The sequence below is a fragment of the Trichoderma reesei genome (genome assembly GCF_000167675.1).
Source record: "Trichoderma reesei QM6a unplaced genomic scaffold TRIREscaffold_1, whole genome shotgun sequence".
Taxonomy (NCBI): domain Eukaryota; kingdom Fungi; phylum Ascomycota; class Sordariomycetes; order Hypocreales; family Hypocreaceae; genus Trichoderma; species Trichoderma reesei.
Window position 1 is genome coordinate 1355183 of NW_006711148.1, and position 27832 is coordinate 1383014.

General features: G+C 55.6%; 8 protein-coding genes across 8 annotated transcripts; 4 read left to right on the top strand and 4 right to left on the bottom strand.

Annotated features, from left to right (window-relative positions):
- Positions 1–1670: 1670 nt before the first annotated feature.
- On the bottom strand, positions 1671–3539 carry TRIREDRAFT_53475 (uncharacterized protein; the record flags this gene model as incomplete). Its single annotated transcript, XM_006961595.1, has 5 exons — positions 1671–2044; positions 2200–2840; positions 2924–3238; positions 3340–3440; positions 3507–3539. The coding sequence occupies 5 exons, from the start codon at positions 3537–3539 to the stop codon at positions 1671–1673; spliced, it is 1464 nt and encodes a 487-aa protein (XP_006961657.1).
- Positions 3540–6307: 2768 nt separating this feature from the next.
- Positions 6308–8900, top strand: TRIREDRAFT_119704 (uncharacterized protein; the record flags this gene model as incomplete). Its single annotated transcript, XM_006961180.1, has 1 exon — positions 6308–8900. Exon 1 carries the CDS (start codon positions 6381–6383, stop codon positions 8898–8900), a length of 2520 nt encoding a protein of 839 aa, XP_006961242.1. The 5' UTR covers positions 6308–6380.
- A 1340-nt stretch (positions 8901–10240) lies between these two features.
- Positions 10241–11821, top strand: TRIREDRAFT_53334 (uncharacterized protein; the record flags this gene model as incomplete). Its single annotated transcript, XM_006961181.1, has 2 exons — positions 10241–10510; positions 10922–11821. The coding sequence occupies 2 exons, from the start codon at positions 10241–10243 to the stop codon at positions 11819–11821; spliced, it is 1170 nt and encodes a 389-aa protein (XP_006961243.1).
- Positions 11822–12613: 792 nt separating this feature from the next.
- Positions 12614–13644, bottom strand: TRIREDRAFT_73903 (6-phosphogluconolactonase; the record flags this gene model as incomplete). The annotated part of the gene is made up of 1 exon (XM_006961596.1): positions 12614–13644. The coding sequence occupies exon 1, from the start codon at positions 13397–13399 to the stop codon at positions 12614–12616; it is 786 nt and encodes a 261-aa protein (XP_006961658.1). The 5' UTR covers positions 13400–13644.
- Positions 13645–17398: 3754 nt separating this feature from the next.
- On the top strand, positions 17399–19538 carry TRIREDRAFT_73904 (uncharacterized protein; the record flags this gene model as incomplete). Its single annotated transcript, XM_006961182.1, has 1 exon — positions 17399–19538. The coding sequence occupies one exon, from the start codon at positions 17399–17401 to the stop codon at positions 19085–19087; it is 1689 nt and encodes a 562-aa protein (XP_006961244.1). The 3' UTR covers positions 19088–19538.
- Positions 19539–20471: 933 nt separating this feature from the next.
- Positions 20472–22455, bottom strand: TRIREDRAFT_119707 (calponin-like actin-binding domain-containing protein; the record flags this gene model as incomplete). The annotated part of the gene is made up of 2 exons (XM_006961597.1): positions 20472–22194; positions 22289–22455. The coding sequence occupies 2 exons, from the start codon at positions 22453–22455 to the stop codon at positions 20472–20474; spliced, it is 1890 nt and encodes a 629-aa protein (XP_006961659.1).
- A 1240-nt stretch (positions 22456–23695) lies between these two features.
- On the top strand, positions 23696–24506 carry TRIREDRAFT_73912 (uncharacterized protein; the record flags this gene model as incomplete). The annotated part of the gene is made up of 3 exons (XM_006961183.1): positions 23696–23837; positions 23923–24296; positions 24417–24506. The coding sequence occupies 3 exons, from the start codon at positions 23696–23698 to the stop codon at positions 24504–24506; spliced, it is 606 nt and encodes a 201-aa protein (XP_006961245.1).
- Positions 24507–24886: 380 nt separating this feature from the next.
- TRIREDRAFT_53870 (uncharacterized protein) lies at positions 24887–26726 on the bottom strand (the record flags this gene model as incomplete). Its single annotated transcript, XM_006961598.1, has 2 exons — positions 24887–26415; positions 26522–26726. Coding segments are annotated over 2 exons (1734 nt in total), but the record flags the coding sequence as incomplete, so codon positions are not given.
- Between the last annotated feature and the right edge of the window lie 1106 nt (positions 26727–27832).

The following is a 27832-nucleotide window of genomic DNA, read 5'->3' on the forward strand; positions in this document are numbered from 1 at the left end:
CGAGGACAAGGTTGAGGTGAGATCTGACTGTTTGTTTGTACAGGCTTCCTGTGTCAAAGGGCCGGGCTGTTGTGCGACGAGACACAAGCCGTTATGGAGTTGGAGCCTTATCTGATCATGAATACGAACATTGAAGAGAACTGAATAGATTGATGAATCCCACCTCGTCCTCTCTGTCATACCTACATACCTTTTCAACTACTACCTACATCCAGAACTAAATACCACACCTTGGCAGATCCAAGGCAGTTCGACAAAGTACCGAGCAGCTTGCATCTCAACTAGCAAGGGCAATGCTCCGGTAGTGGGCACCTAAATAGGCAACTAGCAATTGAAGCCTCCTCGGCGGCAGACTGGCCTGTAGTAACACGAGTTATAGTAGTACTAGTAGTTATATATCGACGGGCAACGAAAATAGCCTCATGCGGAGAAAGTAAACAAAAGAAAAAAACCATGATGAGAGCATAAACTGGGGAACATGAAACTAGGTAACTATTGGGCGGCGTCAATTTCAGAAGTTCCCTTTTGCCGCTCATGCCTACAAATTAAACTACCTGGCCTACCTAGTATACCTTGCTCAACCAAGGACCCTTTGTGATAGCATTGAACGAACCCTCGGACTATGACTGGTACAAGCAGCAGCACTTTGAGGAGGAGTGGCTGGCTGGCATCTCGCTAAGGCATGGATGGGCGGCGATTAGGTCGTCGGCTAGCGAGATGTTGCCATTGAAGCATAATATTAAGATTACGCACTTTGTTTTGTGGCCTTGATAAGTGAGGCTAGTAGTAATAAAGAGAGGGCTCCATTACAATGCGAAGCAGATGTACTCTTGATGTTTAGAACAACAGAGAGAAGAGGGACTGTAGAAAGTAAAGGTCCTCTAGCAATTGGGCTCACATGCAAGTTTTGCATCTCGCAACTCTCTTTTAGCAGCCGAGTTCGGCGCAGGGAGTAATAATAGTCGTAAACAAACATCGATTGCGCAATCGTGCAGCGGCCAGAGGGAAAACCGAGAGAATGGCCTGAGAGCCAATCCCACGCCAGCGTTGCATCCGAGGCACTGCTGCTGCTGCTGCTTCTGCTGAACGGCGGGCGTTTTTATCAGAGATTGTCGGGGTTATACCAAGAAGAGAGAAGAAGGTATGTATTATTACGAGTCGCGTAAGTATGCCTTGACGGTATACCGGGGACAGGGGGGGTTAACAAAGCATAAGACGCAATTGCTTGGCGATGACCCGTGCCGAGGATCGAGTTGCTGCCTGGGCGTTGACTGCGTATCATTAGTAGTAGTAGGACTGAACTGAGTGAGAAATAGAAGAAGAAGGATTGATCATCGGAGGATTCATGCGTGAGTTGGCTGGATAGGAGGGGAACCAAGTGGCAGTGCAAGCAATTGGGTGGGTTTTGGATTGCTTGTGATCAACGGCTCATACGAAATGCTGCTTTGCACGTCTGCACTGACATTCTAGCTGTCATTGTTATGTTGTTGTCAGAACGAGGTTGCATCGACTATGTGCAAATGCCGCGGAAGTCAGTGACTCTCGCTGTTACATGTAGTATCTCCCGGATCTCCATCATCCTCTTGGCTGCCAAGGGCTTGGCTAAGCAGATATCCATGGCTACGTGTACGAATCTCCCATCAAACGGACAACCCCATAGGCAATCATGTCTACCTCCTGTTCAAAGACTTCTCCTTGACCCAAAACGTAGCAAGAAAGCACACGAGCCCAAAGCAAAGCGACGGCGCAAGGGACGCCATGATGGCAACCCGGTAGCTCGAGCGCACCTGTTCCGCCACCAGCGGCGGCAGCTCCTTGATCGCGTCCAGGCTCTGCCGCACTTTCTCCTCAATCTGCCCGGCGTCGTCGTCGTTGCCGATGCGCGAAGCCAGCTGCCCCCGGAGGACCTGCTGGAGCACCGCTGAGCTGATGCCGACGCCGACGCTGGAGCCGAGGGAGCGGAAGAGATACGAGCAGGCAATGGCGACGGCCGAGTCCTCGGTGGCTGCGTTGGCGAGGAGGGCGATGAGGATGGTGGTGATGCCTGGAACACGTAGACGAGGTCCATGTTAGTATAATATACGGAGTAGTATCACAACGCCAGACCTAGATGACATTCCGTCTGATGCAGGTAACAAGGCGTGGGAGCACGAGAGCACAAGAGACGAGAACGGATCAAAAAGGAAGACATGGACATACCACCGCCGTTGCCAGCGGCCGACACGACAAACGCAGCATTCACCCCAAAGAGCGAGCGGCGCCAGACCGAAACGACCAGGGGCATCATGGACAAGAACAGCACGCCGAAGCTGGCGACCGTCGGCCAGTAGAACTTGCCCGTCCGCTTGATGACCCAGCCGCCCGCGAGCGACCCCGACATGCCGGCAATGGTCGAGGGCACGAGCATGGAGCCGGTGGCCGTGGCGCTGAGGCCCTCGACGGCCTGAAAGTACAGCGGCACGAAGAACATGACGGCCATCTCGCCGGCCATGCCGCACATGTTGGCGATGTAGCAGGGCAGCAGGTCGCGGCTGAGGATGACGTGCCCCGGGGCAAAGGGGTGCTTGGCGATGCGCATTTCCACGAGCAGGAAGAGGGCGAAGAGGACGGGCGTGAGGCTGAGGGAGACGATGGTGATGCGGTTGGACCAGCCGAGGTTGGGGCCGGAGTCGAGGCCCATCAGGAGGCAGATGACGGCGAGGATAAGGGTCAGGGCGCCGAGGAAGTCGATCTGGCGGACCTTGGCCACCCAGTGGTCTTTGGAAGGGGTCTCGAGGTCGAGGATGAAGTATACCGAGACCCAGGCGATCAGGCACAAGGGGGCTTGGATCATGAATGACCTGTTGATCGCAAGCGCAACACGTTAGCCAACAAGGTTCGACTGTCTTCGGATACTCTTTGTCAAGAGAGGCTTCACTCTCACCATCGCCATCCAAGAGAATCAGCAAAAAGACCTCCCAGGGGCCCTCCCGTCGACGTCCCAGCAGCATACACCACGTTGATGTAGCCCTGCCAGACACCGCGCTCCTGCAGCGGCACAATATCAGAAAAGAGAATCGACACGACGGAGCTCATGCCTCCGCCACCGATTCCGGCGACCGCTCGGGCGAGGCAGAGCTGCGTCATGCTCTGAGCGAGGCCGCATCCCAGACAGCCGATGCCGAAGACGGCGTATGCAAACAGGAGGCATGCCTTGCGGCCAAAGATGTCGCTGAGCTTGCCGTAGAGAGGCTGGAAGCTTGTCAGGGTGAGGAAGTACCTGCAGTCTTTGTGTGTTAGAGGGTCCTTTGATGGTTCCTCCTGATGAGATGTTGATGAGAGTGAAGATGTGCTGCCTACGCTGTGGCGATCCAGCTCGTGTTGTTCAAGGCATTGAGCTCACTGCCAATCTTGGCATATGTTGCAACGGCCAGAAGCTGGTCGACGGCTACAAGATAGACCTAGATGATGGCGGTTAACGCATCTCCCCCTGCTAGAACAGGATATGCAGGTAGAAATTGACTGACGCCGACTCCAATAGCGGGAAATAAAATGTGCATCTTGTCAGCCATGGGATGCTTCTTCTTGGCAGTGTCCACGCTGCCATTCTCGGAATTGCCTTCATCTCCCAGGATGCCATTCTGTGTACGAAGCTCAGAGAGAAGAGGGGATGTCTCTGTTGGAGGAGCAGATGCTTCTGCGTTGGGGCTGGAGCTCGGCGACATGATGAAGCTGAGCCCAATTTTTGAGAGATTGCACCGATACTTGGAAAGCCCGTAGCTTCACTCCAGAAGAAGAGCAGAAATTATGATCTGGGCGAAGAATTTGAGACACGCTGCGATGGCGCAACTGTTGATTTGGAAAGGTGTTGTGCCTGGAGGAGCGACCCCTCGCTAGAAGAAGCGTATCAAAGCGTATCACAATCTAGTAGGCACCTAAGGATACAAGGACAGACGGTGACATTCGTTGGTAATCCGTGAGGATCCTTCCCGCCCGCATCTCGGGGTTTAGGCAGAAGTATATTCGACGGATTTAACAGACCATCGCCCTGTCAACACAAGGGCGTTGCCTTAGGGGAGAAAGAGAACAAGAATGCCAGCTTGGGTGAGAATGAGGAATCGAACCACGACGCCTGTTGTTAATAGCTATCCTATCTACATGTACCTACTGTTGATGGACCAACTGGCTCAAGAGCCTCTGTTTTCTTCTGGGTATTACGCGAGTGACATCCAAGGCGTTCAATGCAATTAGTAATGTCAGTTGCAGGCCTCATTGCATCCAAGTCAGGGTTAGAGACTGTCGTGATTTCCCGTAGCGCTCTACGAATATCAGGTGTCTTATCGGAGCTTAACCTGGAGAGAGAAAGATTGACAACGATTGATTGATTGTCTGCTATAATCCAGGTTGATGCACCCTTGTGAACTGCCTTACGGTATCTTATAAGTTCAAAAATTTCCTTGGGTTAATACTTCAAACAAATGCTCGTCCCAACCGCATGTAATGATCTTCGTGGTGCAGTGTACATACACATCCCGTTTGGGTCTCCAAGTCTGATCAAAATCCGGGGGTGGCTGAAGCTCAATTCCCAAGCGAGCAGATTACACGTGCTCTTACTGCAGAGAATGCCGAGGCCATGTGTGTCACTGAGGAAAGAAATGAGTTTCTCGCTTACTATGAGGCATGAAGTGCGTTAGAATCATCGTCTCATCTAGACTCCCGCCGGTACGGTGCTTCAGGCCACCACCAGGACATCCTCCATGTTGGAAGCCTTTCTTTTCCTCTTCTTCCCTCTCACTTCAATTTGTCAAACAACAAGTCCATCTTTACGACAAAGGCCATATTGTCCCATTAACGTATCATAATTGCAGCGTTACAAACTGTTGGTGCGTGGTGTTTCAGATGCGGCATGCTTGAATCTGCAATCTCCCGGGGCGTTGAGGCTGGTTACAGATTAACTTTACAGGGTATCGCGAAACAGACAGAGACGCAACAGTTGCCATTCGACGTGTGTCAGTCGACATTGGTGCAGAGCTCTGCCGTCCAGTCTTTAACGGATCTACTACCTAGTAATAGTATAACATGCATCTGCACCACCTCCCAATTGTCAAATCGAACCATTATCAACTTTGAAGCGGTAGGATGGTTCTTGTGGGAAGTCGGAGCTGTACTCCATTGCTTGTGGAGAGTGTTTCTGCGGGTAAGACGTTTTAGCATCAGTTGCGCCCAGCCATGTGTCGGACATTTGCCCGTGCGCACATGCAGTCTTTTTTCTTCATCAGGGCTGTTTTGCTCTTTTTTTCTGGGCTCCATGCGGGGGAGCCTGAAAATGTTTGACTTGTTCGGCTGTCGATCATTTGGCGTGTCACTGTATGAAGGTATCACAGACTTTAGTACCTATGCAGTACGGATACCAGTATATACTAAGGGAACAGGTCTCCATTCTACGTACCTAGGTACCTATGTCAAGGTGCAACATGATATCAATGGCCTTGGAAAGCAGCTCCCACATGTGACGACTGTTCAAATAACTTCATCATGTCAGTTGAGTCGCATCCAGAGCGTTTGAGTTGGATTCGGGCATCCAACAGGTACAACTGCCTGAAGGATCTTCAACCCAGCCATCGTGCGGTTGGTGGCGCAAGTTGGCGAGTGGCTAAGGAGAGACAGTCGTCTCACATTCTCAGCCACTGCCCCAAATGGACAGATGCTTGTTATTAAACTTGTCCAGCTATGTACTTGTAGAGGAGCGTCATTGAGCAGACACGAGAACAAGTTTGGCGTGTCGATCGTTTCTCCCATCATCATCTCTTTGCACGAGTCCCAAGAGTCTACTCCGGATTCTGTTAGTGCTCCCTTTATGTTTCTCTCGAATCAAACGTCGACGTTCTGCCCTCCCCTTGGCCGGCTACACGACGCTGTGATACTCGATAGACGTCAATACTCTGTGCCACTGCCTGTAATACCTATTATCTATTGTTCCAGCTCTAGAAGATCGCAGCCTCAATCCTTGTCCAACCTGCGACGACATCCAACCGCATTCATTCCAACCGCAGCCTTGGCCATTGACCGAGCAAGACAACTCGCCCATCAAGCAAAGGATACCTCCTCCCATGAGGCGAACACACCACCCATGCTCCGGTTCTAGAGAGAAGCCCCGTTTCATCGCCTCTCCCGCAGCTTAGCAGCAAGCCACAGTCGTATTAGCCAGGGACTCCCTCGGAATCCAAAACAACTAGGACGGCCTCCTACGTCTCAGCATCTCTGCCCTCTGCCCATGAATTGCCAAATTCCTGCCTTTCCACCCAATGCGCAATCCGCCAGACGCTGCGCATCGCCGCTACTCTCGGTTGAATTCTTTTCGATCCCTAGCTCCTTTGTCAGTGCGCTGATGCCGAGCCACGATGTTGCGTCCTTCCGATCGAGCAGCCTCTAAAAGCGGCACGTCTCGCTATTCCAAGGCGCTGCCTGGGGTTCCTGGGAGCGATGGTTACGACGACGACGACGACGCCGACGACATCAGCGACAAGAAGAGCGCCGACAGAATATCCGGGAGCAAAAGCAGCGATCCCGCGCACAGCCGAACCAACAGCGCATTCAGTCTTCCGGCGCGAACCTCGTCGCTCGCATCGCCGCCGCCGCCGCCGAAAGACCTTCCTCTCCCTCCGCTACCGACCAAGTTGCAGCTGAATCTCGGCGACAACGATTACAGCAAGTCGAATAAGAGCACAAATTCCAATCATAGTTCAATTGCAGTCGCCGCGCCCTCGTCCGTGTCCAGCACCACGGCCTCGGTGCCGAGTCTGCAGTCGCCGCCCTTGAGTGCTCGCTCTAACATGATGGCGATCCCACGGAAACCAATCGCAAACCTGCAGCCGCCGTCGGCGCAGTTCCTGGGCCAGCCGTCGCCCACGTTCTCCCTGTCGAGCATCCTGATGGCGTACATGGACGACGGCGACGACGAATCGCAGGCCGAGTCGCAGGGCATGGCGCAGTACGGCGAGAGGCGTCAGGAAGCCGCGACAGAATCAAATCCATATTACGGGACAAACAGCAGCAGTAATAACTCGAACTTGCCAATATCGAAAGGAGCAACGAATACAGGCACAGGCACAGGCACAGGCCCCGGAAGCGAGAGGCCAGCTGCTGCGCCTGCCAGCGCGCCATCCGTCGCCAGTGGCAGAGGCAGCAGTGGCTCACTGCCTGCTCGCCCCAACGCCGGCAAAGACCGCAACACGCGCCCAGCTGATGGCAACCTGAACACGGCTCCTCCGCCACCGCTCAAGGACCGCACGCCTCTGCAGAAAACACCCGCTGCCACTCCTACTGTTGTCACTCCCATCACCTCCTCCTCCGCACAGCCGCTGCAGCCGTCCGCCGACGCGTCTGACCTGGCCTCTCCGTCGTCGCCCCGGCCCGCGATCTGGAAGCGCCGTCCACATATGACCCAGGGCAGCAGGGAGGTTTCCGGTCTGAGGCTCGACTCCAGCCACGGATCAACCGCGGACACGCAGCCCCCTTCGAATGCATCCGTTTCGAGAGCAGCGCCAGAGCCAGAGCCAGAGCCAGTGCCAGAGCCAGAGCCAGGTCAGGTAGCAGATTCAGTACGAGAGCCAGTTCCAGAAGCAGCACCAGAGCCAACGCGAGAGGCAGCACGGGAGCCGGAGCCAGCTGCGGCAGAGACGGCATCGGAAACGGTGTCGACTGACAAAGCCGCGGCCCAGCGAGCGCCCCCGTTTGCCGGCGGCTTGCCTGGCCGAAACATTCGCCCTTCGCTGCGGCTCAAGGACCGGCCCGTCGTTGCCGCAGAAGAAGCCATGGGGGGCGAAACTTCCAAGATGAAGCAGATCAAGGACAAGCTGGCACCGCAGCGGTCCGACTCGCTGCTGTCCAATACCGCCGGAGCCAAGACTGGGCTGTCGACAGCTCCCGCCGCCAAGAGGCCGCCGACCCCAGAGTATCAGAAGGAGGAGGTCAAGGAGCCGGCTGTCGAGCCCTTTGTCTCTCCCGTGTCTCCAGCCTCGTCTCCCGAGGCGCCACGGGGCGCTTCTCCCGACTTTTCAAAGGGACTCCCGCCTAAGCCTTCCAACGGCGGCCAGCCGGTCACACTGCCCAGCGGGCCGAGACCCATAGCACGGAAAGCTCTGCCTTCGCAACCCAGTCAAGACCTCACAGCTGCCAAGAATGCATTCCGCCAGCAGCCGAATGCGAACAGTGTCGGTGCGTCGAGCAGCCAAGCATCTGCAGTCTCGGTACCACCAAAGGGCGATGCGGTTCCTGCAGCAGCATCTGCAGCACCACCTGCAGCACCTACAGTACCTGCAGCAGCAGCCCCTGCGCCGGTGGCACCCCCCAAAGATGCTGCATCTATCCGTTTGGTCCCTGCCAAAGACTCACCCGCGGTGCAGGCACAGCCTGCCAAAGAACGCGCAGATGCTCCTCAGACGGTGAAGCCTCAGCGAAGCATGCCTCAGTCGACGTCTGAAGCTCGGATGCCGCAGTCGGACGCACAAGGGTCTGCCTACCGGGGCCGCGATGGTACGGTGTACGCCGAAATGAAGACGGGCGGTGAGCCAAACCCCAAGGCCACGTATTTTCCCAAACAATCAGTTCCAGGCTTGATGAAAGACGGCGTCGCCAAGGCGAGACCGCTGAGCGATGCGCATTTCAACTGCTTCCAGAAACACAGGTCCATGGCTCGCCGCAGCAACAGAATCTGTCCACTTACGTGCCAGACTTGCGACAGGGCTGACCTCGAAGATCGCTGGGTGTGTGCCTTTTGCCATTTACGGATTTGCGATGCCTGCCGTCGCAGGCTGGACAGTTATCAACGAGATCTCCGCCGATTTGTCGATGCGTTGGCCGCGTCTGGCACTCTAGCTGGCCCATCTTCCTCTCGCCCTGGTACCTCCTTGGGGATGTAGGCGACGCTCTGATGCCTCACGTCTACTTAACTAAACTTCTCTGGCACATACTTTGACGATACCCCTTTTCCGCCCATTGGGCGAATTTCTCTTTCCTGACCTCTTCTCTAATATGTTGATCACCCTACAGGATGCAATGTCTGCCAGGGCGTCCGGAGCGACAAATGTCATCAGCGTTTTCTTTTACCCCCTATTCTATTGCGGCCTTGTATCAAAGCTACCCGTGGACGAGGGACTCCTGCCAGCCCCCGTTTTTCCTTTTCGATAACATTGTGCGACTCAGTTCTCAGGCAAGACTTGGAGACGAAGAGTATCTCTCACATGTAATAGTATTAACGAGAGGGTTGATTGGTTCGGTTGATTGGATCAGTCACTCGTTGGTTCAGAGGGAACGGCAAAAAATTTTCAATTGGCTTCTCAGGGAAATTCTTCTTGCCGAACCGCGCGTTCTGCGCAGGCTCTGGATTCATGTATGAGGGTTATGCTTGGTTTTCTTTCTTTTGGGGAGAGAGTGGTTCCAAATAGACTTACCTGGCCTGTCTTAGCGATTGGGGTAGTAATAATAATACAGGATGACATGATAGCGCTCATTGAACATGTGTCATATTATCATGTGCTCGGAGTTGGTGATGTTGTAGCCAGAAGTCAACGTTATGGACGACTTAACTGAGGTCTTAGGTACAGAAGTGAATTCGATATCAAGGTAAGGTATGGGATCGATGGGAGGCGAGTTAGCGCGGAGGTGGGAGTGCCACCAGCCACACTAACAAGCACCAGCCTGGCCCAAAACGGCGTAGCCAGGAACGGCAGTTGGGCTCAAGCTCTTCTTTTTCTGTCCCTGACATCACCGCCAGATAGGGCACTAACAGGGGGAATGTCACTGGCCTAAGCTACCCAAGCTGGTTGGGTAGCTCTCCGTCTTTCACTTGTTGTCTTGACTTGCCCATCTTCACCAACTACTGACAAGTCCTCTCCAGTAACGCGGCATCGGCCCAATGTCGTCGTCAATCCCTCGGTCGCGCTCAATGCGCTCGGCAACGGGCATCCCCTCGATCCCGACCCGGACATCCAGCTCGCGAGATCCCTCAGTGCCCCGATCATCCTCGCCAACCCGGCTGCCCAGCCTCAAGCACAGTAGCCGAGCCGCCTCGACTCCTTCTAGCTCCAGCAGCTCGGTGACGAGCCTCAAGAATACCACTGGCACTGGGAGCACTAGCAACAGCAACGGCAACAGCACCAGGGCTCCACCCCCTACCGGAGGCCCCATGCCGGGACGCCTGGCGAGGGCCATGACGCTGGCGACGACGAAGGAGGTGACTGCGAGGAAAGAAAAGTCAGCAATGACCAGCAAGTACCCGCCGTCGACGACGGTGACGCGGCCGTCGATCCAGACGAGGGGCCGCTCTGCGAGCATATCCATGGAGGGCAAGCCCAAGGAGCTGGAGCGAAGGTCAACGGGGCTCACGTACACGAGAGGTTCAAGCACAAATCTCGCTGGACCGACAGCGGTGGTGAAACCTGCTTCGTCGACTTCGAGGTCGAGGGACCCCATTCGGCGACCCGCGACGCCCACGGCTCAGCCAGGCATACCGACAACGACTCGCCGAGCAGTTACACCGACTGCCCTGCCTCGATCGAATACCTTTGCGGGTCCCGTTACTCCTCCGTCGACCAAAGAAAACACGCCCCCTTCAGCCCGAATAAGGTCTCCTTCGGCAGGGCCCTCCATCAGGCTGTCTCGCGCTGCCACGTTCGCCTTCTCCGGCCGGTCGAGAAACACGACTCGGTCTGTCACCCCGACCACCAATCTGTCTACGAATTCAGCCGCCAGCAGCCGAGCTGTCACTCCGACTGGGCTGCCAAAGCTACTGGATCGCCGAGCTCCCTCTTCCGAGAAGATGGCTTCTCGAAAGCCGTCTGCTGAGAAGGTGACGGTTCGCAAGCCTTCTACTGAAAAGGTAACGAGCAGCCGTAAGCCGTCACTGGCCACCCTTAGTAGGGTCGTGTCCAGGCTATCCAAGCCTTCCTCTGCCGGTACGCTACTGTCGTCGGACCAGGCGGCGCAACTCAAGCGACCCTCGAACTCTTCGCTTCAGCGGCCCAACTCGCCGGGCAAAACCCTCTCTGCCAAGCCCTCTTCGTCACATCTGACGCCTAACTCGCCCTCTAAGCTGCCAGCCAATATTGCTGCGTCGGCCGAAGTCAGCAAGCTTCAAGCAGAGCTTCTGCAGCTGTACTTGCTACATCAGGAGGCTCCGATTGTGGACGCCGAATGGCGCGCGAGTGCAAAAGAGAAACTTGGCAACCGGTTTGACAGATTGAGTGAGGAGAGTAGGGAGGTTGCTGAGCTAGAGAGTGCAGGCCTGGAGAAGCGGAACGTGCTTGCGCTGCGAAGATGGGGCAGTGGCGGCAGATTGGACGAGAAAATCCAGTCTCTCGAGTCCATCATCACGAACGTGTGGTCGCTGAGCGACCCGGGCGGCCGATATGCCCGCGTGATACAGCATTTTGAGATGTGGATTGATGGAGTGAGCGAGATGGAAGATGCCAGAAGCAAGGGTGCCGTTCTCGTCCAGGGGGACAACAGCCTGTTCATTGAGGATTTGGACGCCCAGTGGAAGGAAGAGCGCGAGGACCTCATCCGTCTTCTCGAGGAGTGGAAGCTGCAGCTCGGCGAAATAGATGATATGAGCCGGGACGAGTACTTTACCGAGCCGCCGGACGAGGACGAGAAGTCGAGCCTGGAGAAGATGCTGGATGGGTCGCGCGCGCTAATTGACGACATGCTCGCCGAGCTGAGGATCATGGAAGTGATTGAGCACGAGGCGCTTGTGAGGGAGGACGACTGGATTGAGAAGATGAATGCAAGTGACGACGATATCCGATTGTCGCGGGTGGGAGGTGCTTGGAATGAGATGTAGCGGGTGTGTGTGAGCTGTTTGAAAAAGGGGGGCGGGTGAACTTTTCCTTCGTCACTTTCTCTCTCTCTTTCTGTTTGCCTGATTTAGCCTGGTGTTGTGTTATTTCTGTTCATGGCATTCTTCGAATTTAACGATGTAATGATTGCGGCTATGGGAATACAAGCATATATGCGTCATCAGGACTGGACAACAAGAACCCGGCATCGTCATTCTCGGCATTTGCATCAGGGGCGTCACCATCTTTCTTTTAAACCAGCGTCATGTTGGGATCTCCTGCAACATTAGCATAGTCATGAGCAACCCAAGTCAATTGTTCGTTGGTTGATTCGCTATGTGTACAATGGGGGAGCAAAAGTCGATCGAATTCTTTTCCAGTGAAAGCTTCACATAATCTAAGTAACAATAAAAGAAGAAAAAGAACAATAGCGGAAAAAGAGAAGATAAGAAGAAAGGGAGACTCGGACTCCTCGGAGCCGGATCATGGGATATGGTAAAGGCGAAACAAACATGGAAGATGAAGGATATCATAAACTCCCCCGGGCGGGACGAGCTCCAACAGAGTCGTCGAATGCGGGAGTTGTCTTCCTATTCCTTGCGAATGCAAAGGGCGGGCCGGCGAAGAACCACCAGCGCATCCAGATGCTGCTTGCCCAATCCTGTCAACCCACGGAACTGAGCCATCTCGTTTAACCTGCTGTGGTGATGCATCATCGAATTTCGTATCCATCTTCCTCCATTTCCGCCCCTCGCGCCCCGAAATAGACACCATCTGCCGTCCACCAGATTTGCTTTTTACAAGTATGCCCTCCGAGGGAAAGCAACGCCCTCAACGGCCGCCTCGTCGACGAACCAGCTGCACCGGTCTCCCGCGGCCTCGTTGACAAGAGAGCAGGGCAGCCCCTCGCCGGCGTCAAAGATGCGCTTCATGATGTCGCGCTTGCCGGAGCCGGTGGCGACGAAGGCGACGCGGACGGCGTGGGTGACGACGGGCAGCGTCAGGGTGATGCGCTTGGGGGGCGGCTTGGGCGAGTCCTCAATGGGGGCGACCCAGGCGTCGGCCTCGCGCAGCAGCTCGTGGCCGGGGAAGAGCGAGCACGTGTGTCCGTCGGGTCCGCAGCCGAGCAGCAGCAGGTCGAAGATGGGCAGGCGGACCGAGTCGCGCGAGGCGAAGCTGGCGACGAGCGTCTGCTCGTACTGGTCGGCGAGCTCCTGGACGTCATCGAGGTGGGCCGTGTCGATGGCGTGCACGGCGGCGGGCTGCTGGTCGGCGGGCAGCTTGTCGAGCAGCTCCTTCTTGACGAGGGCGTAGTTGGAGTCTTCGTGGTCCAGCGGCACGGCGCGCTCGTCGGCGAAGAAGATTTCCCACTTGGTGAAGTCGACGACGTCGCCCGGGCCCGACGAGGGCGCCAGCAGGGCCTGCGCCAGCGTCTTGGGCAGCGAGCCGCCCGAGACGGCCACCTTGAAGACGCCGTGCCGCTCGATGCCGGCGTTTTGGCTCTGGATCACGTAGGCGCGGAGGGCCTGCGCGAGGGCGTCGGTGCCTGGGAAGGCGTAGAGATTGGGCTGTGTCTTGGGCATGGCTGTTTGTGCTGCGGAGGAGAGACGAGAGCTTGAGGCTGGAGAATGAGAGTGAGGAAGAAGAAGCTGAAGATGAAGCAACCAGCAAGGCGGGGTGTATGATGGCGGGGCTGATTCCGATGTCTTTGTGGAACAGAAAATCGAAAGGTAGCTGGGCGAGATGTGGACGGTGTGTGTGTGTGTGTGTGTGTGTGTGTGTGCGTGTGTATCTTGTCTATCCAGCTGGAGCTGTTTTGGTTGGTGTGGATGTTGTTTTGATTACGAGGTTGTACAAGAAGGCAAGGCAAGGAGGTATCGCAATCGCAGCAGCAAATGCCCCCTTCGAAGGTTCCAGCTGCGTTCGGACGGCGGGGTATTTTGCTCTATTTTTCCGGCCTTGGAAACGTGCAAGCCAAGCTGCGTGGGCGCGGGGGTCACCTTCCCATGTTATAGATACTGTATGTACGTAGTACTACTACAGCACAAAAAGATAAGATAAGGGGGCCAAAGGACCGGGCAACGAAGCTTTCCCAGGAGGCGTCACCACTACGAATGAAGGTTAAAACTGGAGCGATCCAGAGCCCTGGGGTTTTAAACTTTGTGGGCTGTGGTTTTAAGTGGTGGTTTGCATCTGGGGATCAGGGCTGTGTTTTCTTGCGAGAAGCTGAGGAGGGGGGAGGTAGTCTATGAAGTGTATGTACAGTACTCGTATGAGCAGATGTGCGACGCTTGGTCACCGATCTGCAGGGATCCCGCTGTCTGCATGCTACCTTGAGGCGTCGCGATTGGAGAAGCATCACGTCAACGTCAAGGCGAGGCGAGGGCAACGCTCCAAGTTCGTCCGGGCTCCGGCACGGCTGTTAGCGTTCAGCTACACGGTACTAGGCCAAGGAAGGCGCAGTAGAAGGTATGCAGGTAGATTTTGTGTTGTGAAGATGGAGGCATAATGCTAAAAGGGAGCTGTGTGCGTATTCCGTGGGTAGTAGGCAGGCATGTACAACTGCTGTTGAAGGAGCCCAGGTTTTGCTCTGCTTTGCACTCCAGGAGCACCTCCCTCTTGCCGGACTCGAAAAAGCCCGGACTTTGCTCCCAATTCTACAGCAAACCAGTACTACGGTATTACCTTACACGCTTCTCTGTACATGAGACCCGCGCCATCATTTCACGCCATCCCACATGGTGCACTTACAGCCACAATTGTGGCGTATCGGGCTGTGGCTGCCTGCTGCAAATGCACGAGACAGACTTTGGCAATTACTAGGTATGACGTAATGCTAAAGTCTCGGCGCAAAAGCTCCTTTTTGGCACTCTAATCCTGCACAGGCAGTGGCTACCTAGCGAATGTCGACTCGGCCTCCTCATAAATCGAACAAGGATTCCATTGAGATATGATTGATAACAAGACATATTGCGGTGCTGCTGCCAAGCAATGCCCGAGACGTGTCTTGGTCGTCTTGATCCTCGCAAGAGTGTCACATGCAAACAACAGCTTTGCCGCTTGCCTCTCCTCACCGTACCTTACCTAATACGTCTAAACGTCTATTCACAAGTTTCGATCTCGTGAAGAAGATGGTGTTCCAAACAAGCCACTCCAACTTCTGCGTCTGTGCCAGTGTACAGTATCGCCGTAAGGTACCTAGTAGGAGAATCAAGATGCAGTAGCACTCTTTATATACAAATGGCCCAGGGGCTGAGCAACTCCAACTGCAGAGTTCCGCCACAAGCACAGCTCGCTGGCGGGTCTCGTCAAGATGGTTGCAACCAGTAGACCAGAGCCAACACGACCCCGCTGTCTGAATGCGAATAAGAGGCGAATTTGGTGTGCTCGAGCCTCGAGCACCGGAGGCGAAGTACATGCCAATCTAGGCTTTCTAGCAGTAATACCTACCTCTGGTGCCTAGTCTGTATGCATTAGGAATCACTCTACTGCAGGGCTCTCTGTCGACAGAGTATTACAGTCTTCTCCTCCTCACCATATGGTGAGCACCGCGTCAATGTTCAAGACAATGTGCTACCTGAACTTATATAGAACGCTGAACCCCTCATGTTCGCAGCTCTTGACCATCCTCATCATGGGCACAAACTCTTCAGCCTTGTGAATCAGCTGGAATGTACAGCTAACCGAACTTGGTGAACTACCACAGCACAATATCTACTGTTGATCAGAAAATACCAAGTAACATGTCAAGCATGTCCAATACTTTACAAACATGCGCTGCTGTTACTGCCGGCTCGGCAGCCTCCAGCTCCAGGCTGATGCGCCTCTGCCTTAGTGTGGCCAGACCCTGAAACCAGCGACCAACAAAAAAATGTCCCGCTCGGGATTCAGGGTCCAGGTTCCTTTAGGTCAGGCCGAAAAGTTTTGCCTGCCTGCTACTAGTTCCAAGCAGTAATATTGGCCTACTCCCACAGAGCTGGTCTTCTGCTAGCCCATTCGCTGTATCGTCTCGGACCTCACTTGCACAAAATTTTCCATACTATTTTTTTTTCCTACAATTTTTTTTTTCTTTCTTATTTTATTTAGCATTTGCCAACCGGGAGTTTTCCTCCTGCTGCCACGGCTCCTCCGCTCTCAAACACACCCCTCCCCAGTCCCTGGCAATCCGTCCTTGGCCCTTCTCTCCTCCCTCGTTACTGGTCTTGACGCTCGTTTGTTCATTTCCCGAATCGCCCAATCACAGCTTGGGAACAACTTCAACTCAACTTGGAGATCATCTCCTGCATCTTTGCTCAAGAAAGTTGCAAACGACCCTCATTGGCTCCTGCCCTTCGGAAAGCGTTCCAGCGTGCGCCGCCAATTGGTTCTGGCCTGGTCGCTTTGTTCCTTCCCCGTCACGTCGTCCACACTCCGTCGGGAAGGAACCCTTGTGCTGCCCCTCCTGATATCAGCAAGTCTGGACCTCTCGGGATCTTGTTCGCAGCTGCCACTGGCTCCTTTGCTTCCAACAACCTCCTGCTAGGTACCATCTTACTAGGTAGCACCACCAGTGCCTGAATTCCCGCCTTCAATCTCCCTCCCTCAATAGTTGCTGTGGCTGTCCATCTTCGCCTCCAGCCTCGACTTCGCCCTGCTTCCGCCACTGGCCTTGTTCCTTGGTTCACTAGAGCCTGCAGCATCGTTCGATACTGGCATAAAGAGCTATACCAGACGCAGTCATAGTACACCCGAGCCTTGGATCTTGGAGGGCCATAGCCGGCAGTAGCATCAGCAGCCACCAACTGTCCTGGCCCAAACCAACTGCTTCTGTAGCTGTACGTCGTCACGGGACAGCTTCACTCAAGTGTCACGAATCCCAGGCCCTGCCTCTTGATTCGCTGCTCCAGGCCGTCCTCGTCCTGTCACCCGCGCGGGATTACCAGGCACCCCCCCCCTTATCTCAAGTCCTGCCTGCTCTCCCCCTACTCTCCCGTCACTCGGACGCCTTTGGATATTACGCCCGCCACCTTGCGGGGACACGGACACTGACAGGACGAAGACAATCCGCGGGTCCAGTCTTGTGCCATAACCCTTGCAGCCGTTGCAGCCGTTGCATTGATTTCCCGCCCAAGGGTTTCTGTGAGCCGGCAGCGGCCCATTGCTGTGGCAGATAATCAAGACCCGCAGCCGCCAGCATCTTCTTGGCCTTGGGTAGTCCCTAAAAGTTGGCATTGTGTATCGCCGTTCCCCCCCACAGCTTGGACTAGTTCTTGTCCAACCTTGCTGCGGAGGTAGGGAAGAGAAATTTGAGAACACGACGGCTTGGCTGCTCGCTTGTCTGACGCTTGCTCCAAGGTTTTCCGTGTCTTTCGCCATCTTTTGGTTCCAGCCCAACGGGCTTTCACCCAAAAATCTTGACAGCGTGTCATCAGGTAACGACGCTCTCTACTGTAGCCCAACTCGAGCGTGAGGCCAGGTACTGACGACCCTTTGTTGGCGGCTTTCTCCGCAGACACCGTCCTTTCCTCAACTATTCTCCGCATTTCTGCACCAAAGAGCTCTGGTGTGGCTGGTGTGCTGGTTTTGGCGAGACCGTGACAGCAATGTCTTCCCCTGATATAGATCAGGCCGCCGTCAACGAGACGCTGCTCGAGCGTCGTCAAGTGTTGACCGACGGGCTCAAAAGCCTTCCATACGACCTGGTCCTGTATCTCGAGCGTGCGGTCGTCTATGCAGACCTAGGATACCCCGATCTCGCGGCTGGCGATGCGTACCGAGCTCTTCTTCTCGCTGACGAAGTCCTGAACGACGGCTTCGAATTCCACGACCAGGCCAAAGAATGCTTGGGCAGATACAACGGAGAGCTGCTCCCAGACACTGTAGTCTATGGACAGCTGGCCGAAGAGTATCCTGACCTAGCCAACGGAACGCCCGGTGACCCGGACGTCACCTCTGACCAGTTGGCACGCCTGGCATCGACAAGGGCCTATCAGATACTGTCGCTGAATCTCTTGCTGTGCGGCTGCCTGAGAAGTGCCCTGCAATTCTGTGAGCGAGGCCTTGCCGCTGCGCCGCACAACGACACGCTGCTCCATACAAAGGGCCATATTGATACCGCGGCCAGGCAGAAGCTTGGCCGGGCAACTTATGAAATCGATGATTTGCCCGACTTTGGCCTTGTCCGCCGAGAGGTCTACCCATGGAATGATCATGAGCCAGACCGCTTCTCACCAGAATCTTTGCAGGCGTTGAATGACGGCCTAAAGGAGATGGCTCCCAAATGTGCTGTGCAAGTAGCAACTCTGCCCGTCCTACTAGAGGGGGACAGCGACACAGACAGCCTCGATTCCATCCCCACTTGCAAACAGCTTGGCGTCTTTGCTCAGGAGGATATCGAACCCGGCGAGGTTGTGCTGAGAGAGTACACTCTCCTCACAGCCAACAACCGGCACAAGGATTCAGTCTGCGATGCTTGCAGCTCCGAGCTCGCCCCTCTTGGCAGCAGCGAAAACCAGTCCATTCAATGCGAGGAGTGTTTCGACACTGTCTTCTGCAGCCAGGAGTGCTACGACCAGGCTCAGAGCCGCTATCATCCTGCCGTCTGCGACAAGGATGTGGACTCGATTGCAAAGGATCCTAGTGCGTTCGAAGCCGATGAGACGCTGCATCTCCTTCTACTTGCCAGAGTCCTGGCGATGGCTGTTAACGAGGATGTTCATCCACTGGACGTGCGGGAAGTCAAGTTCATTTGGGGCGACTTCATACCTACAGAAGCAAACGAGATTGATGTATCGCCAAACGCTGGCCCCCCACCGGAGTGGACGCTTCCCTTCTCCTTCAAGTACAACATTGAGACGCCGCTCCATATTCTGGAAAAGATGGACATAGACATCTATGCCAACCTGATGGAATATGATCTGTGGGTGCTCAACACGCTGTACGCCAAGTTTCGGGGAACAGCGTCGGCCCGCAAGAACCCCCGGGACGGAAGGCCTGATGTTGCGGCGGTGCATCCTTACTGGTGTCTCGCCAACCACGATTGCGATCCGAACGTCACATGGGAATGGAGCGGCCGTATGGTTCTCACGGCAAGGAAAGAGCGCGTTGTGGGCGGTCGGCCCGGGGGCATCAAGAAAGGAGAGGAGATCCTCAACCATTACTGCGATGTGAATTTGCCGGTGCAGCAGCGACGCGAATGGGCCCGAGGGAGCCTTGGCGGCTTGTGCATGTGCAACAGGTGCCGCACCGAGGCAGCGGAGAACAAGACGGCGGATACTGGATCATCGGCATGATGAACGGATGTGCCTGGAACTCCTACCGCAGTAGGAGAAGCATGCCGCGGATCCCTGCGCAGCCATGGCAGCCGTCCATCATGACCCTTAAGAAAAAGAGAAAAGGAGAAACAAGAGGAGGGCTTTTCGCTACGGTAGCATCTGCCCCGTCTTCACATTCGAGACTATGCCCAACCTGACTGTGTGTGGCCTTGCTGGATAATTCTTTGTGGTTAGTAGCGAGCCCCCCTTTTCGAATGTCAACGATCAATCGCGGGACTTCCCGTCAAGCATCAGAGCCTTTATCAATCCTCTCTCGCGTTCCAGCTAGCAGCCCAAGCTTGATTTGTACCCAATGCATGCCACGACCAGGATTTTCCATCAGCGGCGCAAGTGAATGGCCTTTATATGGCTGCGCATGCTTATCTTGCTCGAGTGAGCAGGGGGGGGGATCGCATATGTTGTATGACGCAAAGACAGGCTATGTACCTTGCCTACTTCGAACCTACAAGCACAAGTGTCTACTACTCTCCGCAGGGGCTTTTAGAGCACTCTTGAAAAGACAACGAGCAAGACGGTACGAAGTACGAAGTATCGATGGAGACAAACGACGCTGCGGCTCATGAGCCAATTGAGCACGGCCTCCCAAACCCCATTTCGCCTGGGACGCGGCACCCTGCAGGAGAGAGGGCCGGTCTAACAGAATCCGGATCTTCAGAGGGGACCACCCTGGCCCTCGCCTGCCAAGATTGGGGGTTACCGTCGGTCCCGCTGGCCGAAATGCGACCCGGTTGCGTTGGACATGGCACATTGACGCTTCAAGGGGGCCATTTGCGTTTTGGTGGACGGAGTTCCAGTTACATTGAGTGGTGGCGCTGTTATTGCTTCATATTGGGATTGATATTGAACGATTTGACGGGGATAGTGTCACATCTGGCCGCTATAAAACAGTTGGAAAATAGAACGAGACAAAAAAGAGCAAATCACGAACCAACGCTCAGCATAGGTTTTTGCAGACGGATACAAGCGCAGGGTGAGAACCAGGAGACGGAATTGAAGGTGAAGACGAAACAACCAAGAGAAAGAAAAACTGGAAGAAGAAGAAGGAAAAGAAAAAGAAGAAGTAGAAGAAGAAGGGGTAATGATGAGGAAGAGAAAACAGAAAGAAAAGAGTAAACGAGAACTGAAGACAAAACTGTCGATCAAGCCAAACAAGACAAATGCGCCGCCCCCTTGCCGTCCCAATCACCACCGTCGTTTAATGTGAGCTTCCCACTTCCCACCAGAAAGCCGGATGGACGGCCATCAAAGATGATTTACGTGGTAGTTTTCCAACCCATGTACCCTCAAACAAGACATCTTCCCGTTTCTTCTGTCTTCCTTGGCCAATACCAACCCCCCTTGTTCAGTACCGCCCGGGACTGGTGGGCAGAGGACGCGGCCCAACAATCTGCCTCCGGCCTGCGCCGATGCCCTGGGACCCCTTGTTCTGGCCGTCGCCGCCCGTGTAGCCGCTCCACTGGCTGACGTCCCAGCGGCCGTCGATGCCGCCGCCGATGCCGTCGACGCCGTTGTCGCCCCGGGCCATGGCGGCCGTCTCCTTCTGGGCCTCCTCCCACTCCTTCTGCCGCTGCCGCTCCAGCTCCTTCTCGCGCTCGAGCAGCGACTTGGACGCCCAGCCGCTCGCCTTGGTCTGTTCCTGGCTCTGGATGCGGCGCTGGTCTTCGGCGTCGCGCTCCTCCGTCGCTCCGAGCTCTCGCGCGTACGTCTGATGCGCGACGACGGGCTTCGGCGCGGGATTGCTCGCCAGGAAGCGATCTGTGCGGTTCTGCGCCGTGTCCCTGGGAGGAGACGAGTACTTGGCCGGGTCAGGCAGCGGTCGTCCGCCCGGAAGCGCGCTGGGGTTGGGCAGAGGGCGAGGGGACTTGGGCATCGGCGAAGAAGCCAGCCCCTCGCGCTCGTCCTCCTTGAGGTCGTCCTGATGCTGCTTCCACTTGGTATGGAGGACTTCGCGCTCGCCCTGCGACCAAGACTCGTGGCGGTTGAGCTGCGAGGTGTTGTTGACCGGTCTGGGGCTCCGCTCGCCCGTCCGGCCTCTCAGCTTGGCCGGTGAATCGGGCACTTCGCCGTCAGCAGCTCGCTCCTGGCGCTCGCGCTCATACTCGGCCTCGCGCTGTTGTGCCTCGCGGAGCCGCTCTCCAGCCACGTCAGCGACGGCCGCCTGTTCGGCTTGGTACTGGCTTAGGTATTGCCCATGCAGCTTGAGAGGGCTCTTGGCTCTGACGCGGCGGCGCTCTTCCTCGAGGCGAGCCTCGGCCTCGGCTTCTTCCTTGCGGCGCTTTTCTTCCGTCAGCTTCCACTGCCGCTCCTCCTCCTGCCACCGCTGCTTCTCTTCTAGAACCTTGCGGCGCTCTTCCTCCCTCTGTCGCTCCGTCTCTTGCTGCCATCGCTTCTCCTCTTCGGCGCGAGCACGGTTTTCGTCTTCGAGCTGGGCTTGACGCCGGGCCTGGGCCTCTTGTCGCTGACGTTCTTCTTCCGCAATCTTTTCTTTCCTGATGCGCTCCTTCTCAGCCAGGCTTGGTACCTGAGGCCCGGAGCCAGTGATCTGCCTGCGGGCCCCAAAGGCGATGCCCAAGTTACCCTGACTGGCGCCGCCCATGTAGCCGTATTGCGCAATGTTCCAAGCGGGGGCCGTCGAGCCCTCGTGTTCTCTCCTGCTCCAGGAGCTAACCGACTCGGGGGAGCCGGGGGGCTTTCCGGGACTCTGTTTGGTCGTCGAGGCATTTCTGGTAAAGGAAGCTCCGCGAGCGCGTGAAGTTGCCGGTGCGTCGCCGGTGCCTTGAGGTGTAACAGCGCCCGGCTTCACCGTCTTGGGCCCGATGGGATGAGGGAACTTGCTAGGGTTGGCGGCATTCGCGGCTCTGCTGAACGCGCCGATGCACTGCAGCACCTGGGCCGGGTCCTTTTGCTCGTAGAGGTCGACAGTGAGGAACATGTCGTGCTGTTGCAGGTTCAATGGCGGGGCCTGGCATGCGCGCAAGAAATGCGATATGTTTTCCATCTGGACGAAGGGCATGGCCGACTTTTTGAACTTGATGCCGGGGGCAGGAAGGACGAGATTGACGAGTCTGGTAGAGAATGAGAGAGAGAGAGAGAGGTGTTAGCACGCGACAGCATCAAGCAGCTCGGGGAGACAATGGAGGCGCGTGGCGCATGACGTACTTGCAGAGAGCGACGCCGTCTTTGAGACCTTCCAGCAGATCCTTTGACGGCAGCGATTCGCCGAGCGTCTCCTCGATCCATGCGCGGGCTTCATTGGCTGCGGCGGGCGTGTATTTCTCAAGGCGCAACCTGCGCAGGTCCTTGTCGAGGGACGTGACGGATGCCATGGCTGAGGGCAGTCTCTTTGTATAGGTAGAACTGCGTGCCCTTGGTATATTGGGGTTGATGTAGCTTCGCAAGGTGTTGCGACGGAGGGTTTTTGGACGTAAAAGGCCAGATACGAAGGAGAGAAAGTAAGTATGACTGGATGCGTATCGGATTTGTCGAGGGTTTGATGTCGTCACCAGGTCAGCGTCAGACGTGGGCGCAGCAGTAGTGAGTAAGCGGGAGGTCCGGAATGCAGTCGCAACAACAAGCGGGACTGGAATCTAGAGCATAGCAACACAATGCCGGAGGGCGACCAGCTTTAGGAAATATTAGAGTAGTATTGAATCGGTGGTAAGAACGTATGGAAAGGAGACAAAGGGAAGAGAATGGTGTTGCGATTTGCGCGCACACAATGCGTCAAATAAGGGGAAGAGGATGTAGAGACTATTAGAAGCCAGAGGCAGAGAAGCAAGGAGAAGAAGAGGAGGAGGAAGAAGAAGAAGTTTGGAAGGGAAAGACAGAGCTGCATAGAGCTTCAAGGGTTCAAGTACCAAGTACTGCTACTTTGGCGGATGCCTTGCGTCGTGAGTGGTTCCCCCCTCCCCCTTGGCCCTTGGCTGGTGACGCACGTCAGCTCCCAGGGCGCAGGAGCAGGCGGGGGGGCAATGAGAGAACAAAGGAAGCCAAAATTACAGTGATTACGGGGGGGTTCGATGAGCACGATAGAATGAACAAGTACCTCCTACTTTGGTAGGCGGGCAGGTTCAGGTACAGGCAGCTCTACCTTATGAGCCGTGCTCAATTGTATCTTGGAGCTGGCTATCAGGAGAAAGTTGCTATTTAAAGCACTTCTAGACGAGAATCTTGGGCTTCAAAGTGGGCAGATGCTTCGCTCACGGCAATGACCAGCAGGAGACGGGAGATGACTCGCATCAACACCCATGAGCCCCTCGTTTCGCTAAAGCAAGCTGCAACTTCAATGCAAGATTCACCATCTTAGCAGTTTTGACGGGGTTCCGGAACAATTGCGCGCGGATCGGTACGTACCTACTATTCCTCGAACCGCATGGAGGGGCAGCACCTTTGACGTGGCTGAAGGGTGGCGCCGCACAGCCACGTTGGAAACGCTCAACCACGTGCTTGACCAATCTACTACTACCTATGACGGCAGAGCTCTTTGGTCCTCAAGATCAGAAAAGAAAAGAAAAAAGTAATAAAGAAAACAACAACAACAACACCGTCGCCGCGCATCCTCATGCCATGACGCCAAAGCAGATAGGCCCTTTTGCCCAGGCGTGGTACAAGTGGAAGGCATTGCGCCTCCCCTGGCGGCGGCGCTTCCTCATCGGTTCGTCCCATTCTTCTTCTTCCCCCTTCACTAATACTACCTTACCTACCTACAGTACCACCACTATCATTACGTCCACCCTCCATCAAAACAAAACCTAGTATTATCTCTAACAAATCGAGGATCCAAAATTGTACAGGCTTCGACCTCCAAGGCAACACCTTCTGGGAATTCCGCCACACCCGCGGCGCACAAGACTCCGCCGAGCGCTGGCGCCGCATCGTCTCCTACCCGCGCTCGACGCACCTCTCCCAGGTCAAGGTCAGCCCCCAGTGGCACCAGTGGCTGCGGCACGCCCGCCGCGACCCCCCTTCGCTCGACGAGCAGCGCGCCGAGGCCGCGCGGCAGGAGAGGATCAAGTTGCTTGCTGCGCAGGCCGACGCGCGGTGGGAGGCCAAGCCTAGGGTCATGGAGGATCCGAGGGCGCGGGCGCGGGCGGTCCCGGCGCCGGAGATGGAGCTGAAGGCGAAGGAGAGGAGGGGCTCGCCTTTGGTTGAGGACGAAGAAGAAGGGGTGAAGACGGCGGAGGGAACAGCAGAGGCAGCGAGGACGAGCGCGGAACCTGCGCAAACGAACAAGACGGCTCCGAGCGAGAAGCCAAGACCAAAGACGAAAGTCATGCCCGACGTAAAGGATCCTTGGGCTAGAGCAACAGCTCATGGACCCGGCGAGAACTGGCAACCGGCGGCATGGGATCCCTCGGCCGCGAAGAAGAGACGATGATTTACGAACAGCCGGAAAAGGACAAACAACACAGGAGTGGAGGACATGACAAGATAAACGACAAACATGGTATCATCTGTATTATGAATAGGCCGCCTCTATGTACAAGTACCTACGGAAAATGGGCGGATAGACATGTATTATAAGCATCATTTTTGAATACCCGGCCCGGGAAGCCACCCTTGAAACGCCTTGCTTCCAGATCTGTATCTTCCGACAGTTTCTCTTGAAATAGTCATAACAAGCAACGCTCGACACGCCCCCATTCTTCCCTCGTGAGTTTCCATAACAGGCTTTAAAACAAAATCGTAGCTCAACGGCACGCCATTCAAACAAGATCGATAACAAGACAAGCATAAAGGCCCTCTGACAAGAAGAACTCACTCAGCTGAGGCCTCTAACACCTCCAGCAGGACTCGGATCCTCTCGGCGGAGGAATTCAAAACATTGAGGGCGTGTGAATCGCTGGCGTCGGCCTTTGTGCGCCCTGTTCTCTTCTTCTGCGCCTTCTTTGCTCGCGCCTCGATGCCAGTCTCCACCGCAGCCGCGAAGCTCGTTGTGTACTCGACCATGTCGAAAAGCCACAGCAGCTGAATCGCGCTCTCAACTACCAGAGACAGCTTAGCATTGTCCTCCAGACTAATAGTATTAGCAGGATGGCAGCTGTAGCAATGCTCTAGCATGGGCATCGTCAGGCTGCCCGTGGACTCGCCTTCCGGGTCCACTTTGTGAGGGTTCTTGTAGGACGACGGAAGCAGTTGGTGGAACAACAGCTTGATGAGGGTGACGTGCGTCGCAGGCAGCAGAGGGTTCGACCGCTGTGAGACGCAAAGCGCAAAGATATCCAAGGGCAGGACCTTGATACCGGCCGCAAAGTCCTCGTAGAGCTTGTCGAGCTCCGGCTGCTCCCGTCGTCCCCGTCGCTCGCGCTGGCTGGACAGCGCATGCGTAGCTGCAGAGAGCAGCTTGAACAGCCGCAGTCGTAAAGGGATGGACTCCACCATTCCCGCGTTGACCCCCGAGGCGTCAGTTCGGGTACGCTGCTTCTGGGGGGTCGGAGGCTCGGACACGCCCGACGAGATGGACTCGTCTTCGTCGAAGTAGTCGCCAAATTGGTCGTTGGCCAGGTCAAGCACCGCCTCGCGCTTCCGCTTCCTCCCTCGCTTGCTAGGCCCCTTGTGCTCCTTCTCAAAGACCTCCCGAAAGGACGACGACGAGACGCTGCCGTTGTAGGCAAACAGCGCCTTGATGATGGCCTTGTCGCCGGAGTGGCGCCCATCCTCCTGCTTCATGTACATGACCATCATGGACTCGGCGCGCCAAATGGTGGGTTCTTCGCCTACGCGGCCATTCGTCTCGTAGTCCTCCTGGTCGCGGCGCTCTCGTTCCGCCCAGTCGGCTTCCAGCACGTCCAGCATGAACTCTAGCCAAGCCTTCCAGTACCGCCATCGGTGCGGCATCAGCGAGCAGCAGTGGAATGCCCAGCCCACCGTGGACCAAAAGTCCTGGCCCTTGGCCCACACGCCGCCCTCGTTGGCGATTTTGCCCCGCAGATAATCGTGAGTGCCATCAGAGTCGCCATCAGACATCTCGCTGTCGCTACCACGGCCAGTATGTCTCGCTGCTCGACGGTCCCATTTGGGCATGGATCGGAATTGAAAGGCGGTTCGAAAGTCTGCGTGCAGCGGCCCGACTATCGCGAGGACATTTCGGAGGTATCCCAAGGCGAGGGAGGAGACGTCGAGATGCTCGGGCTTGTCGACACGCGTGGTGTGGAGAGGGTGAACGGCAAGCGTGCTGAGCAGCGCGAGATGGCTGGGAGGGGGGATGGGCACCGGCTTGCCGCCCGGTGATGCTCGTGACACGCCAGAGCCGAGAATGCTGTTGAGGAGGTTGATGGCGCAGGTATCTAGAAGTCGTCCAGTGTTAGGTTCTCGAGCTCTTGTGCGGCCATGCTACCAATGGGGGGAGGCGGATGTGCGCTCAGGTGCACCTCTACATGTGCGCATGCATACATAGCTGTTCCTCGAGGAAGATCTGGCAGTGCTCCTTCAGCTCGTGCGGGAGCTCTCGCGCCGCCCGATACGGGCACGGCTGTGTTTTCGGCGGGGTGGTGCTGGCAGTCGTCGACTTGGTGTTGCGCTCTGAGCCCTCCTCCTTGCTGGTGTAGAAGGACGCTGGCGACGAGTCGGCGCTTGGCTGTGATCGCCTCGTCATGGCCAGAACGACCCCCTCAGAGGAGGGGAGAATGTGGTTGGTTTGATCTTTGGTGATTGCACAAGCCGAGGCGGAGAAGCGCAGTCATCTAGCCCTTGAGAGGAGCAACACAAACAACGGAACAAGACGAGGCTGAAACGCTCGAGCGTGAGAATCGAGGGGAAACGCGATATCGACAAGAGAGTTGTTGGTTGGGAAGCGGGACCGTTTGTTTGGCTGGGGAAAAAAGGTTCGCCTTGACAAGACGCGGCTCCAAAACGTCGCGAAGCCCCTCCCAGTGCTAATGACGACGATATGCGACAGCTGCGCACTGTACCTAGGTACCTAGGTAGTTTTATTGCCTCTTTGAGGTTGATGCCAACACTTAGCGCAGAGCGCCGGCGCGGTACGTACCGAGACCATCTGCATCTCGTCAGCTTCCAATTTTCTGTCCTCCTCCTTGAGAAATGCCATATCTACGAGAACAAGCGTATTATTTGGCCATCGACTGCAGCAAATGGCAGTCCGTCTAGAGAAATCACCCTGGATGAATAGTCTGCGGTTGTAATGAGATAAAGGTAAAGGCTGGATGCCCTTTCAACGTGGACGGAGGATGACAAGAGAATTCACATTCTTGGGTGATGATATGGGAGCAATCACTTTTTTCTTCATTCTTCCACTATCTCTATGTACATGCTACCGTGGTATCAACAACCCATGCGAAATTGTCTGAAGAAATAAATCACAATCGCTAAGAGTACCGTGGCCGTTATATCGAACCCGTGGGATCGTGGCCCCCTATGATTGCGGAGGCATCATCATATGCTCCGCATCCCATGACCCACTTTTGCTTGTGCCTTCTCTATGCAGAGAACGCTTCTCTATATATGTATTATCTTAATGAGTATCCGTTGCGCATTGGCCGTTTTAAGAAATCGTAAAGGTATAATGAAAATCAAAGAGAAAAGGAAATTGAGCCAATATTTGACCGCCTCGCAATAGGAATCCTCAATAAACACCGAGGGAGGACATATCGGCAAGTGAGCATGTGTCGCAGTGACACTGCCAACGAAATGAGGACCGTGAGTGAAGAAAAATGGGGCTTGGTTGACGTGTTCAACCGATATTTG